Raw genomic sequence first — 14370 nt, 5'->3', positions numbered from 1 at the left:
CGGGGTTTGGAATCTCTCCTAACTGACTGCATTGCAGGGCCCACACTCCTTATGCAGCTGAACCTCCCTACTCCTTTCCCTGGCAGCTGATAGGGGAAGGAAACGAGTCCCGGAGCAAAGAGGATGCAATAAGCAATGCAGGTTTGCTCCTGATGGGATTCTTGCTCCTGAAACACACACAGAAAGGGAAGGTGCAGCCAGCTCCTTGCATCCCAGGCTGCCCCAAGCTGGCTGCAGGCAGTGATTTGCTGCTAATGCCACATCCTCTAGGAAGCTGCAGGACTGTCCCGGAGGAGTCACTCTGCACTGATGGATTTTGCTTTCCCTGGTGAAACAGGACTTGCACCACCTCTTGCCACAGCACATTCCAGGCTTTTTTTTTTGGCTGATCCTGCCCAAAGGGAACCCAAAGCCTCGATTTCAACAGCTCCACCAACCAAATATAGCACCGCATGTGGTAAGAGGAGGGGAAATTGCTCCCCAGAGCACAGATGCTCCATCGCTACCACACAAACCAAACCCAAAGCACAGATTCATTCCTGGCTGCTGCCTTTATCGGGGAAAGAATGGCATTCCCTGGGGTTGAACCACTGCCTTCCATGAGCTCTGCGAACCAGGGCAGTGATTTGCACCTCCAGTACAGCCACTCCGACATCCTGTTCTCGGCCTGCCAAGAGGATGGAATCAAATCGCATCCCGGGACACTCGTCTCCCCCTTGGCTCACCTCATCCCTGCAGGCTGACAGCCACATGTGCTCCCAGACACATCCAACGAGCTGCAAAGGTCAGTCCCGTGCACGCAGCCCCGGCTGGGACTGACGTGGGATCCACCAGGGTGCCTTGAGGACACGGGCTGGCCATCAGAGCCAAAGGGTGATGGCTCCTGGAGCACCAGTGGACCCCAAAGCAGGCACTCCGAGAGGGAACGCGGCCACAGAGACAGCCTGGCTGGTGCTCGGTCTGAGTTGCACAACCTCCCCATAGGGTCCTATTAAAGAGCAGAGACCTTGAGACACCCTAATTACAAAACAACATTCAAAAGGTGTCAGGGTTTATTATCTCGTCACACAGAGCAATGATTCACTTCACGTGTGCTGTATAACCAGAAGGTTAACAGGAGGATGGGCTGCCTCCCTGCAGGAGGATGTTTACCATTCAAAAGTGGCTTTTCCCCCAAGCGACCTGGAAAACACTTCCCAGCATCCCATTGTTTGAGGATGCCCTTCTCCAATGCCTTTCTTCTGCTCACACCTCTCCTTTCCAACAGCAGAACAATGCAGGGGGGGCACCATGCACTGGCTCACCAGGGCACAGGAGGCACGGCACGACATCAGCTCGCAGCCAAGAGCTGCAAACCTGGTCCCTTTCTGCAGCACTTCGGTGCCAAAGGATACCCCACAATGACACGGGATGGGAGGAAGCTGAAGATGCACCCAGGGAAGGGCGAGCCTGGGGTCACGGCTGCACGTTGCAGTGTGGTACCCCACATCTCACAAGCGTTTTGGCTCTCTAGGGCTGCGGCTACAGATGGGGCCTGCCTGGGGAACCTCTGTACAGTGATGGAGATGAAGAGGATGCAGAGCCCTCTGGGTCTCCCCACGGAGACCTTTCCATCGTGGGTATCTCGACGGTTCAACAATTCAATCTATGGCTTCAAACCTCTTTTAGTTCATCTATTGCCAAGTTATCAGCTGGGGCTGAGCTCCCGGGGTTGGGTTTCGGTGGCTTTGTGAGGGTTTATTGCTATTCCATTGCCAGCAGTGCGTAGCAGAGATTTAGCAGAGCTGGGACTCTATGGAGCCTCCTCACCGGGCCGCCTGCTGCGGCTTGAGGATGTGCTTTCACAATCCCTTTCTTTCCAGTTTTTCCAGTATGGCCTGGATTCTGTGGACGGATTCCTTCCTGGCCTGCCGAACACTGTCCTGGCCCCCCGTCTCCACGGAATCCAGCTCCAGCAGCAGCTTGGTCAGCATCTCCTCCAGCAGCCGGTAGGATTTATCTGTCTTTTTCCCTACAAACTCATCCACCTCCTCCTCCAGCTGCTCCGCCTCCCCCATAACGTGCAGGATCCTCTGGATTCCCGGCCGGATGCCTGCGGAATGCGCTGTGGGTCGGTGCTCCCCAGGTTGAAGCTCCCTATTCCCGGCCCAAGGCTTCCGAGGCGTGCTGTCATAGAGCTGGGGCTGGGCGCTGTACTGCACCTTGGGGTGCTGGGGGGCTGCTGCGTGGTCATTCACTGTCCCATAGGGCTGGTGGTTGCCGTCGGGGTAGTAGCTGTGATGGTTTGTGCCGTGCTTGGGTTTATCATAAGCAACGTCCTAAGGCAGGAGGAGAAAAAGCCTTTTAAGTGGTTTTGCCTAAAAGCCAGGGGTTTCTCTCTTATCTGACACTTGCTTTGAGCTGTGCTCAGTGGGGGGGACACAGGGCAGTGATACAGGCAGCATCTTCTGCACCCAAGTCCTGCCAAGAGGTCCCAAAGAGGCACAGGACCCACACGCCACTAAAGAGAGATGCCAATGAGGGTCCTGTTTGGGCATCCCAAAGACACTTCTCTGCAGGTGGCTGTTCCCAAGGGATAGCAGCGCCCATCCCTAAATCCCTGCTGCATTGATCCTCCTGATCAAACCCTGACATGAACAGACCACTCCAAATGCATCATTTCCTTCTGGTTTGGGCTTAAAACATCCCTCAGTAAGTAAGGGATGGCTGTGCCCAAAACAAGCACTTGAAGAGGAATTCCAAAGGCTGCAGACTGGCCCTTGGGGAGTCCCATGCTCTGCACTGCTTGAGAGAGGTTGTTGGACAAGGGCTGACCCATTTCCCTGCCCTGGGATGCCCGATATCTCCCATGCCTTTCTATAGCTCCAGCCCTGCCTTTTGGTCTCGTGTATGCAAAGAGGTGGTTTCGCTGCAGCACCTGGATCCCTGCTGCTTTCTTTCTACCTAAACTAAATGTGCTCAGGGAAAGGGGCATTCCCAGGAGACAGAGGCAGGGTTTGGGGAGGTCTGCCCCCAACCAGGACCCAGCATCACCTTGCACTGCATCACTGCATCATCAGCATCATCAGCATCAACGCTACCTTTGAGTCCCATGCAGTGGGGTGGGAAGTTGCTCCGCTGCTGGTCCAGGATGGGTGCGAATCGGCCACGAAGGGGTTCCCATGCACTGAAGTGGATGCCCATGGGTACCGTGGCTGCACCCCATAGACAGGGTGAGGAGCCCATGTGTCCTCCAGGGCTCTGGGCTGTGGTGGGGGGGTGACCCCTGAGCTGCTGTCTCCATAGGGATACTGCGGGATGGGCATTCCCGGTGTCTGCAAGAGGAAGAGAAGAACAGGAGTTACCCATGGAGTCACTGCTCCCTCCAGGCAGCCCCACCAACAGCGTTGCTGCTGGCTCCTGCTTTCCTTGCCCTCAACCTTGGAGTCTCTGTAGAGATATCGGAAGTTTCCTTATCTCCAACCTAAATCTCCCCTGTTTCAGTCTGAACCCATCACCCCTTGTCCCATCCCTACAGCCCCTGATGAAGAGCCCGTCCCCAGCATCCTTGTAGCCCCCTTCAGACCCTGCAATTGGGCTCTTACCTGCGGTGGGGAGTAGCTGGGACCCTGCTGCTGCCTCCGGAGCGAGGAGCCCTCGTTGGGACCCTCCGGTGCCGCGTAGCTCCAGGGGGGAGCCGGTGATGGGCACCGGTACCTGCCGGTGGGCTCGGAGGTGTAAGGGGACCCGGAGCAGTGGTACCCCCGTGGCAGCCCCGTGTAGTGTGGGGCAGCACCAGGAGGGTAGGAGGGGCTGTAGGCTCCATTGGCGTAGGGAGAATCCATGGCCTGGGAAGGAGGGAAGAGCAGAGGAGAGGTCATGGGCTGTGGCTATGAGGCCAAGGGACCCTTCCTGCAGCCTTTATATCATCCCCAGGATGGGTTTCGTGCTCTGACGTTGGCCACCGTCAATGAACGCGTTTGATTCACGCTGTGGTCACAGCGCAGGGGACGTTGCAGCAGGTTGGTGTGGCCGGGGGGGGAGGCTCAATGGCTCAGCAATACCTCTCCCATTGCCCCCCCCCGGGGCAAACAGCTCCGAGGAGCCTCAACCACGTCACTGGTGCATGAAAACCGCTCCAGGAACGCTCGCTTCCCCTTTCAGTCTGCGAAGAGAAATGAGGCAAGAGGACGGGATCCACCAGTTCTGGGGCCCGAGGGCGCTCCGATCCCCCGAGCTGCGGGAGCACGAGGACACGGGATCATGGAATGGGATTGGAAAGGACCTTAAAGCTCACCCATAAAGCAAGGACACCTTGCACTGGAGCAGGGTGCTCCAAGCCCCTGTGTCCACCCTGGCCTTGAGCACTGCCAGGGATGGGGCAGCCACAGCTTCTCCATTCAACCCATCCCAGCATCCCAAAGAGCTCATCTCCATCTCCCCCCTGGCAGGTTAAAGCCATTCCCTTTGTCCTGTCCCTGCAGGCCCTTGTCAACGGGTGGAGCTCGCGGAGCCTCCCCATAGCTTTGGGCACAGCAGTTTTTCCCCATGAGCCGTTTGATGGAGGAGAGATCGGGATCAAACCTGCGCATCCCATGGGATTAGGACAAACCCCGGCTGTGCCCGCACAGCAGGAGCACGACGAGCGAAGCCTTTCTCTTCACGCAGCGTTTGTGCAACAGCCCCTAAAAACCGCTGTTGCTGCAATAGACCCAAATGGGCCCCAAAGAGCAAAGTGGCAGGAGCGGAAAGCAACGGGCACCGGGATGCTTCTTCCCTGCGGGAAGCGCGGGTCCGGTTGGATGCGCGGCTCTCCCCCGCTCATCCCGGCTCCAACCAGCCGGGGCCGGCAGCATCTCCGCGGTGATCCCAGCGTTGGAGCCCGGCTCCCAGCCGTGTCACCTTGGACGGCGCCCGGGGACAAAGCTCCTCCGCGCCCGTTTAAACGCGTTTAAACGCGGTTCCCAGCTCGGGGATGCTCTCAACGCGAACGGATCCGTTCGGAAACCAGGGGATGCGCGGCGGCCCCCGCCCGGCCGAGGCCCCGCGGCTCTGCCCCAGGGCACGGAGACCGCGGCTGCCCCACCGAGAGGGGCGGGATCGCGGCTCCCTCTTCCCCCCCCTCCCTGCCGCCGGTCCGGTCCGGTCCGGTCCGGTCCCCGTTACCTGCGCCGCTGCCGGCGGGCGGGAGGACCCGGGGGCCCACAGCGGGCCCGGCTCTGCCGCGCGATCGCAGCGCTCCATGGCGGCCGCGCCACCGCCCCGCCTCACCGCCAATCAGCGGCCCGGCCCCCACCTCGGCTGACCAATCAGCGGCCGCCTTGCGCGCACGGCTGGCGCGTCTTAAAGGGGCAGCGCCACACCGAGCTCCTCCCGGTTACGAGGTGGTTCCGGGGCGGCACCGGCGGCACCGGCGCATGGCGGCGCTTCCGCCGCGGGCAGCACCATGAACTACATGCCCGGCACGGCCAGCCTCATCCAGGACATCGACAGTGAGTGCCCCGGCCGGGCTCCATCCAGCGGGTCCCCGGTCCCTGTGGATGCTGCATCCCATGGGGCTGCTTGGACCCCCTGCCCCGTGGGCTGAGCTCCGGTGCGGGGTTCCTCGCTGGTTGAGCATCACTGGGTCCCCCCGCGCTGTGGGTTGGGGTCCGGGGTGTCCATCCCCGTCTGAACCCCGCTTTTCTCCTCGTGTCCCGCAGAGAAGCACCTGGTCCTGCTGCGGGACGGGCGGACGCTCATCGGGTACCTGCGCAGCATCGACCAGTTCGGTACGGGGGCACCTTGGGGGGGGTTGGATGTGCCCCGGTGCCAGGCGTGTGTTGGGACGGGCAGCGATGAGGAGGAAGAGGAGAGCCCCATAGGTACCCGTTTGTAGGAGCTGGGTGATGCTCCCAGGCTCACCGGAGGAGCTCCCTTCCCAAGCAATAAAGAGGGAGCTTGGATTTAGTGGGAGCTCCCCATTTTGGGGTCCTTGCTTAACGCAGTAGCTGTATTAACCCCACTGCGTGCTGGTCCTGAGCAGGAATATGCATTTCTTTGGTTAAAAACATGAGGTTTAAATCAATTTCGTGGTGAGTGGAGTGATGTGATTGCAGGGTTACAGCGTGTTTGTGCTGTGCATTAAAGCACACATCTGTGTTTAATCCCCCCCCTCCTCCCAATTGCATCCAGCACTGATGCTCCAGCATCCCTTTTTGGGCACAAAGGGATGGAGACACCCATGGGCTTGGAACCTGATGGCGCTGCCATGGGTGCTGTGGCCTGCCCTGCCTGCCCAGGCTGTGGGTGCTGCATCCATCCATGGGAGATGGTTGGTGCCATCAGTGATGGGAGCGCTGCTGCTGCTGCTGCCCCGGGACGGGGGGGGAGATGCTCTTTAATAGCTACAAAACACGGTGTAATCTGAGTTCTTCTCTCTCTGCAGCAAACCTGGTGCTGCACCAGACTGTGGAGCGCATCCACGTGGGCAAGAAGTATGGGGACATCCCTCGAGGCATCTTTGTAGTGAGAGGAGAGAACGTTGTTCTGCTGGGGGAAATAGTAAGTGAGGGGCCCTGACACGAGTGTGGTGCCCATCAGTTACAGGTGGTCCCATTGTGAGGGCTGATGGTTGAGCCCCCATGGATTTGCTGCCCAAGAGCCCTCTCCCATGGACACTGTGCTGGGGGTCCCTGGTTGTGTCCCCCCCCACATCGCCTTCACCGTGTGCCCTGCGCATGCAAACCTATGGGCAGGGTGGACCCAAGCCCTTGCTGCCTGTGTGCCAGCTCCTGCTCACCTCAGCATCCATCCTGCCCCGTTAACATCGGGAAGAGCAATGGAATGGGCTGCCCGTGGCACCGCTCGGCCCCGGCAGCATCATCCCGGCTCCGAGAGCCTGGAGCATCCCATGGGCTGAATGGGCTCTTTGTGTGGCAGGACCTGGAGAAGGAGAGCGATACCCCCCTGCAGCAGGTCTCCATCGAGGAGATCCTGGAGGAGCAGCGCGTGGAGCAGCAGGCGAAGCAGGAGTCGGAGAAGCTGAAGGTGCAGGCGTTGAAGGAGCGGGGGCTCTGCGTGCCGCGGGCAGACACCCTGGATGAGTACTGAGCCCCAAACCCACTGTTCCCATGTTGGGTTTTCCATGGCACAGAGGAGGAAATGATGCCTTTGGCTCCTCTCCTTGCATGGAAGAAGGAGGAGGAGGAGGAGGAGGGGAGGCAGGCGCCTGCCCCGTGCACTGGGGAACACAAGGGAGTGTGTTCAGGAGGAAACCCCCTTGGTCCTTTTGGGTTGGTTTTGCTTTAGTTCCTCTTCCCGTGCCTCGGGGGGAGTTTTCCCTTGGCCTGTAAATAAACCCTCAGTCTCCATAGCAACGGCTCTGCCTCTGGTCCCCTCCATCCGCATCCCAGTGCAGGACCCTCTGGAACAGGGAGAGGGATGCTGGTAACCCCCAGCTCAGCTGAGTGCACTGATGGCCTAATTAGTGCTAATGAAGAGCTGCTGCAGCATCTCCTCCTCACAGTGCAGCAGGGAGGGGGGTCCTTTGGGTTGTGCTTGTCCCCATCCTGTTGGGAGCCAGCTGGGATGGGATTGGATTTGGGCAGGAAACAGCAAACCTGGGTGCTGAGTGGGGGCTTTTCCTCTTCCCAAGCACCTCGGGTTGGGCAGGATGAGCCCAGCTGATGCTGAGTGCACAGGGGTGAAGCCCCCATAGGCAGGGTTGGGGTCCCCTCTGCCCCACAGCTCCCTTCTTCTGGGGGGGGAGAAGCAGCCTCCCCATGGGCTTTGTCCGGGTGGGATAGGGTGAGTTTGGTGGGAGGACAGGAAAAACAAGGGAATTCCCTTTGTGCTTTAACAACAATGGAATAAAAGGGGGGTTGGAGCTGGTGGGGAACCCAAATCCCCTGGGAGGATGCAGCTGATTTGGGGCTGAGAGGGGGGTCTTGTACCCGGGATGAGGGTGGGATGGGGCTCCCACCCATTAGGATTGCGGGAGGAGGATGAGGATGATGGGAATGAAGTCTGCAGCGCTGCCCCTTACATCAGCCTGTGATGCCCTGGGGGTGGTCCCACTCCCATCCTGATCCATCCCAATCCCATTCTCACGCTGCATCCTGGATTCCCTCCCCATAGGCATCGTGGTGGTGCTGGTGCCCTCCCCAGGAGGGAGAGGTTTGACACTAGCACCAATGCCTCCATCCCATGGGATGCACAACCCATGTGGGCTGGAGCCTTGTGCGAGCAGGAGCTGGATAAAGGGGTTTTGGCCTTGGGATGAGGTTGATGTCAGTGTGTGATGCTGCAAGAAGTGCTGGGATCTGGGAAGCAGAGCAGGATGAGGGCTGGGTCTGAGCTACCTTCACCAAGGGCTGCCTTGGGGCACACCAGGATCATGTATGTCCCTTTATCCCCCTTCCCTTTGAGGTCCCCATCACGGGGCTCAGCCAGGGAGATGCATTGGGATGCAGGGGATGAGCATCATTGGTATCATCGCAACAGACAGGTTAAAATCCAAGGGGATCATTGGGTGCTGGTGCCTACAGAGTCCATTGGAGAGGCAGGGAGGGAATTGTGTAGGGAATGTGCCCCTGAGCCTGCCCTCTGTGAGGTCAAGGATGCCCCTGGATGATGGATGCAGGGTCCTTGCCTTCATCCTTGGTATGGCAGCGGCGGGTGGTGGTACCCAGCTGAGGATGCTGTTAACTGGGGCAGATGAGACAGGAAAGGTGTTTGGTTCCTTATCCCATCCTTATCCCTAAACACAATGAGAACGTTCACAGACCTGCACGTAGGGAACTGTGATGCTTCTCCATCAGTTAAAGGACATTTCAGACACTTCCAAACCAACCTGGAAGTGTTGGAATTGCTCTTTCCTCTGAGGAACCCAGTGCAGAGCCTGTTGGAGGCTGCAGGGACCTGGTTTAGCTGCGTTTCTTCATCTCTGCCCCCAGCACCTTTGGTTCCCATTCACCCCCATTCTGTGCCTGTGTGAGCATCATCAGTGCTGGGACATGGGGGTCTGATGGGGGTTTAGAGGCTGAAAGGTGCAGATGGAGCCGTGTGGTGGCTTTTGGGGGGACATGGGGGGTGTTTTGTGGGGTTCTTTTGCCTCCCCCTGTGTTTTTCCCCCCCTCCTGCCCCACAGCTGTGGGTTGGAGGGCTCTGCACCCATCCCACAGTGGGGCTGTGCTGTATCCCCTTGCTGGTACACAGGATGCGGCTCCCCTTGTCACCAGCGGTGGGTCCAGGCAAGTCACTGGGGCCTCATCCTGCCCGATGCAGGAGGGTGATGCTGGATGCACGATGGGCTCCATTGGCCAGAGCATCCTGGACAGGCACCTTCCCAGAGCCTGGGGTAGGTGCTGGGACCCGAATCCCATCCCTGATGCCTGTGGTACCCAGGATGCTGTTGCTCCTTAGCACCCAATGGGTGCTGAGCTGTTGTCCCTTCCCTTGCCAGGCACATTGGATGCACCCCTGAGGGGTGGGTGAGGGTCCTGGGGGGGTGTCCCAGTTAAACCAGTCCCTGCTATGGGGGTTTTGGGTGGGTTTGGGCACAGCCTACTCCAGGCAGGGCTGGGGTCCATGGACCATGTTGGGGGGTCCCCCCTGCTCTCCATAGACCCACTGGGGACCCTGGAATCACCCCTGTGTGGGGCTGCAGCACTGGGATTATAAACACTTGGGATGGGGATGGTGCAGCTCAGCTGGCTTCCCCTTGATCCCCCCATCACCTCCATCGATGGGAGCACAAGGTCCTGATGGAGAACAGCAGCGGCGCCGGAGAGGAGCCGTCCATGGGAGCAACGGGACCATTCCCACATGGCAGGTGGGACCCAACCCATTCCTTATGGGAGCAGAGGGAGGCGATGGGGCTGCGTTGCTGCTTGGTGCCCTCCCTGTTGTGCAACAGCAGGGGGAAGGTCAGGTCCTGCAGGAGGGAGCCGGGGTTGACGTCAAGGGAAGCAGCTGGGGATAGGAGCAGGGCCATAACTCATCCCGGGAATGGGGTTTTCATCCTTGACTCTTATCACTGCTCTGCATTGCCCACTGCTCCCAGCCCCAGGGGCAGATAAACCGGCCTCGGGGGGGGAAGGGGGGGAGGTTCAGGGCTGTTCCCAGCCCCACAGCGTGCCCCATGTTCAGCTGTATAGGGCTGACAGAGGGGTTGCGTTGGTGTGGGGCCATGTGGGGTCTTCCAGCACCGCTCGTGTCTATGCGATGTGCACGAAGCATCCCGGTGTTCCTGCATCCCGGGTACCACCACCCCAGCGGTGCTGGATGTCCTGTTCTGCGTTTGGACCTATGGGTCAGGGTCTAATGTGATGGCACAGGAGTGGGGTCTGGTCCCTATGGGGGGGAGTCCTGGTGTGTTGGGAGCTGAGGATGGGCTGAGCCTGGCTCTGGTTGTTGCATCCCGGCGAGACGACAGTGCTCTCCATTACCTTATTATTATCCACTGTGATCTGTTCTTATCCCTTCTCCGGATCTTTATCCATTGCTGCTCCATTCAGGAGCACGCCCCCAGCCCTGTGCAGCGAGGCAGCTGCGCAAGGAGCCAGCTCCGACCTTGGCCCCGTGGGTCCTGCCGTAAGCGATGGCTCTTATCTCCCTGCTGACGAGCCAGCATCCTTCAAGCACCGTACTTAAGGCTCAGCCCCCGCGGGGCTGGGGCAGAGCAGCTCCCATCACCGAGAGGGAGAGAAGCAGGAACCGGGATACCCAAGGGCTGCATCCGCACGGGAAGATGCTGCCGGCGACGTTCAAGCTCTGCGCTGCCATCTCCTACCAGCACCTGCGGAACATGAGGGGTGAGGGTGCGAGGGAGGCCACGGGGATGGTATCCCCGTCCCACGTTGGGGTCGGGTTGTGGCTCCGCCACCTCTTTGGTCCTGTGATGGGGGATGAGGGGGGGGGGGATACGCTGGTGCTGATGTGGAGGGTGGCGATGGGATGCAAGGATTTAGTGTTGTGTTAATGCAACTCTACCTTGTCCCTTGGTACCCATGGGATTGCCCCTCGGTGTTTTCATGCTGGGATCTGCTCCCCGGGGAGGTCCTGTGGGGACAGGGCAGAAGCAGAGGCTTGTTCGAGGTGTTTGAAGTGGGGGTAAAAGCGGCCGCCCCAGTGCTGGGGCTGACGCTGCTCTGCCCCCCAGGTCTCAGAAGACAAGCGGCCCTCACCATCGGCCAGGAGCTGAGCAAGCTCGTGTGCCGCAGCCCCGGCCCCGGGCCCTGGATCAGCCACGTGCGCAGGAGGAGCTCCTTGCTCAGTGAGTGACCAGCGGCGGGGTCTGACCCTGTCCATGTGTCCATGCCCCTTTTCCATCCCCTTTTCCATCCCCCTTTCCACGCCCCTTTTCCACGCCCCTTTTCCATCCCCTTTTCCATCCCCTTTTCCATCCCCTTTTCCATCCCCTTTTCCATCCCCTTTTCCATCCCCTTTTCCATCCCCTTTTCCATCCCCTTTTCCATCCCCTTTTCCATCCCCTTTTCCATCCCCTTTTCCATCCCCTTTTCCATCCCCTTTTCCGTCCCCCTTTTCCATCGCCTTTTCCGTCCCACTTTTCCACCGCCCTTTTCCGTCCCCCTTTTCCGTCCCCCTTTCCGTCCCCTTTTCCGTCCTCTTTTCCGTCCCCTTTTCCACCCTCTTTTCCACCCCCCCTTTTCCGTCCCCTTTCCCACCCCCCTTTCCCACCCCCCTTTCCCACCCCCCTTTCCCACCCCCCTTTCCCACCCCCCTTTTCCACCCCCCTTTCCCACCCCCCTTTCCCACCCCCCTTTCCCACCCCCCTTTCTTTATGGTGACTGTCACCATCAGGGCTGTATGGAGTGGTTGCTCATGGGCAGCCCATGCCTGTGAAGCGCAGGCAAAGCAGGGGCCGAGTTCCCTTCCCCATGCCTGGAGCAGTGGATTTGGTGCAGATGAAGCTCACCCGGTGGCACAGGAGTGTTCTTACCCTGCTGCTGTGTGACCTGGTGCAGGCTCAAGGCTGGAGGAGAAGCCCTTCAGCGACGTGGAAATGTCCTACATCAAACAAGGGGAAGAAGCGCTCCAGAAATCCCTGAGCATCCTCGGGAACCAGGACGGCTGGAAGATGGAGACGGAGCTGGTAGGTCCCGTGCCCCACTGCAGCCTTCACCCGCTCCCCCTGTCCATATATGCAATGGGAATCCCCCATTCCCTTCTCCAGCAGAACGGAGACCGAGTGCTGAGCAAGGTGCTCCCGGACGTGGGGAAGGTGTTCCGCCTGGAGGTGGTGGTGGATCAGCCCCTGGATGCGGTGTACAGTGAGCTGGTGGACAACATGGAGCAGATGGGAGACTGGAACCCCAGCGTCAAGGAGGTCAAGGTGGGAATGGGCCCCCCCTTTTCCTGCTCTCAGTGCTTGTCCCTCGGCCCATTGCAAAGGATTTCTCCAGCCTTCCTTTGGGAATGGGGAGGGCAGGATTCATCCTACAGCAGGAGTGAGTCTGTATCGGCTCGAGTGCTCCTTGCTCTGCATGAAACGCACTTGGGCTTCACTGCAGCGTAGCGAAGGCGTTGGGTTAGAGGAGAAACAGCAGCACAGAGCCCCAGGGTGCAGGGAGCATCGCTCCAAACCCCTCTTTCCTATTGGAACAAGAGAAGCATCAAGAGAAACCCCTTCCCTTCGCGGTGCTTTGAGCGCTGCTAGAGCTAACGCTGGACCCCTGAACTTCCCAGATCCTGCAGAGGATTGGCAAGGACACGGTCATCACCCATGAGAAGGCAGCTGCTCCCCCCGGGAACATCGTTGGACCCAGGGACTTTGTGAGTGTCCGGTGCTCCAAGAGACGCGGCTCCACTTGTGTCCTGGCTGGAATGGCCACGCAGTACGGAGCCGTGCCGGAGCAGGAGGGCTTTGTAAGGTAACTCCCACTTTAGGGTCACTTACATGGAATGGCAGAGCCACAACGTGAGCTTGGAGCAGTTGGGTTTGTCTTAGGTGGGAGCTGTTGAAGAAATCCCAATCCATGGCATCAGCTGGGTTTAAAGGCACCTCAGGAGATGATGCAGTCTGACCTTGAGCAGGCTCCACAGGGAGCAGGCAGGCTTGGAATGGCTCTCTAGAGCCCTAAACCATGCTGAGGTTCAGTTTATGGCCATGGCTCCTCATCCTGGTGCTGAGACCAGTGGAAAGGGTCTGGTACCCACATCTCCCCAGGGATGCTTTCAGCCACTGCAAGGACATCATGGGGGGGGACACTGGGTGCAGCAGTGAGGCTGAGAGTGGTCCCCAAGGGCAGAACTCGGGGTGTGGGGGGACCAGGACAGGACACAGAAGCCCAGCACTGCCCTTTGAGGCTGAAAGCTGGTCCCTAACGTGCACCCCTGCCCCTCACAGAGCAGAGAACGGCCCCACGTGCATGCTGCTGCGCCCGCTGTCCGGCCGGCCCTCGCACACCAAGCTCACTTGGCTGCTCAGCATCGACCTCAAGGTGAGCTCCCCTTCCAAGGCCACGAGCAGGAGGTGGGGTTTGGGGCAGGTTCCACTCACGGGCTCTGTCTCCTCTCCTCTCCTCTCCAGGGTTGGCTGCCCAAGAGCATCATCAACCAGGTCCTGGCCCAGACCCAGGTGGACTTTGCCAACCACCTCCGGCGGCGCCTGGCACGGACGGCGGCCCCACAGTGCTGACAGTGCTTCAGCCCGGGGTGGGGGGGATGAAGGAGGGGAGCTTGTATGGGCAGACAATGTAATCAGAGCCTGTGCTCATTAACCGAGGCCTTTAATAGTAGACACTGCTAATTAACCCCTGAATAAAGCCGCCTGTATTGAACTAAGGAGTTAGCAGGGGCCTGAGCATAAACTTCTGCTAAGTCAAGTCCTGCATTTGCTCCAATGCCCCCTGCAACCTCCCTAATGCATGGCTCTTAATAAATAAAGCTCCAGTGATGGGTATTTACTATTAAAGGCCTTGGTGACTTAGTTGTTAGGGAGGTCCCAGGCACCCGAGTGGGAAGGTAGAAAGATGAGCACAGGGACTTGCTTTAAACCCTCATCTTTCCCTCTCCTCCTTCCCCCAAACCCCAGCCCTAAGAGTTCTGTTCCCTCCTCCCCGAGTGAAGCAGCTCTAATTTATTGTTCCTGTACAGACACACACCACGTGTCCCGTTATTTATTCAGTTAAAGCTCTGTAATGACCATCGCTGGCACGAGGCCTTGGAACTTGGCAATGCAGTGAGGAGGAGGAGGAGATCTTCACCCTGAGAGACCTCCAGAGCGCGGCTGCTTTGAGTGGAAATCTCATTTTTAACAAGAAAAAAAACAAAACTTTATTTTTAAACTAGTCTCCAGTTTGTGGGGGGCCGGGGGGGGAAAATATACACTGTGAGCAGAAGCCCAGATTTCAGCCCTGCGTGCAATGGTCTTGCCCCAACACAGTC

At 59.0% G+C, this 14370-nt stretch overlaps 3 protein-coding genes across 4 annotated transcripts; 2 read left to right on the top strand and 1 right to left on the bottom strand.

Moving 5' to 3' along the window:
• Positions 1 to 1838: 1838 nt before the first annotated feature.
• Positions 1839 to 5255, bottom strand: BAG4 (BAG cochaperone 4). The gene is made up of 4 exons (XM_057418077.1): positions 5146 to 5255; positions 3585 to 3827; positions 3081 to 3314; positions 1839 to 2318 (listed from the first exon to the last, which is right to left on the bottom strand). The coding sequence occupies exons 1-4, from the start codon at positions 5221 to 5223 to the stop codon at positions 1842 to 1844; spliced, it is 1032 nt and encodes a 343-aa protein (XP_057274060.1). The 5' UTR covers positions 5224 to 5255; the 3' UTR covers positions 1839 to 1841.
• A 61-nt stretch (positions 5256 to 5316) lies between these two features.
• Positions 5317 to 7071, top strand: LSM1 (LSM1 homolog, mRNA degradation associated). Its single transcript, XM_057418078.1, has 4 exons — positions 5317 to 5471; positions 5682 to 5750; positions 6407 to 6522; positions 6901 to 7071. The coding sequence occupies exons 1-4, from the start codon at positions 5426 to 5428 to the stop codon at positions 7069 to 7071; spliced, it is 402 nt and encodes a 133-aa protein (XP_057274061.1). The 5' UTR covers positions 5317 to 5425.
• Positions 7072 to 10630: 3559 nt separating this feature from the next.
• On the top strand, positions 10631 to 13627 carry STAR (steroidogenic acute regulatory protein). Of its 2 annotated transcripts, none has more exons than XM_057418085.1 (7): positions 10631 to 10775; positions 11123 to 11236; positions 11949 to 12076; positions 12161 to 12316; positions 12670 to 12854; positions 13331 to 13424; positions 13514 to 13627. In XM_057418085.1, the coding sequence occupies exons 1-7, from the start codon at positions 10712 to 10714 to the stop codon at positions 13619 to 13621; spliced, it is 849 nt and encodes a 282-aa protein (XP_057274068.1). In that variant the 5' UTR covers positions 10631 to 10711; the 3' UTR covers positions 13622 to 13627. The 2 variants fall into 2 exon arrangements, with proteins under 2 accessions (XP_057274068.1, XP_057274067.1); XM_057418084.1 differs by having other exon boundaries at positions 12158 to 12316.
• Positions 13628 to 14370: the final 743 nt, after the last annotated feature.

This window comes from Pezoporus wallicus, unplaced genomic scaffold, assembly GCF_028554395.1.
Source record: "Pezoporus wallicus isolate ANWC-B61680 ecotype Strahan unplaced genomic scaffold, APGP_CSIRO_Pwel_v1 contig_9913, whole genome shotgun sequence".
NCBI classification, from domain to species: Eukaryota; Metazoa; Chordata; class Aves; order Psittaciformes; family Psittacidae; genus Pezoporus; species Pezoporus wallicus.
Note: the sequence above shows the minus strand (reverse complement) of the source record. Positions and strands in the feature narration are given on the sequence as shown.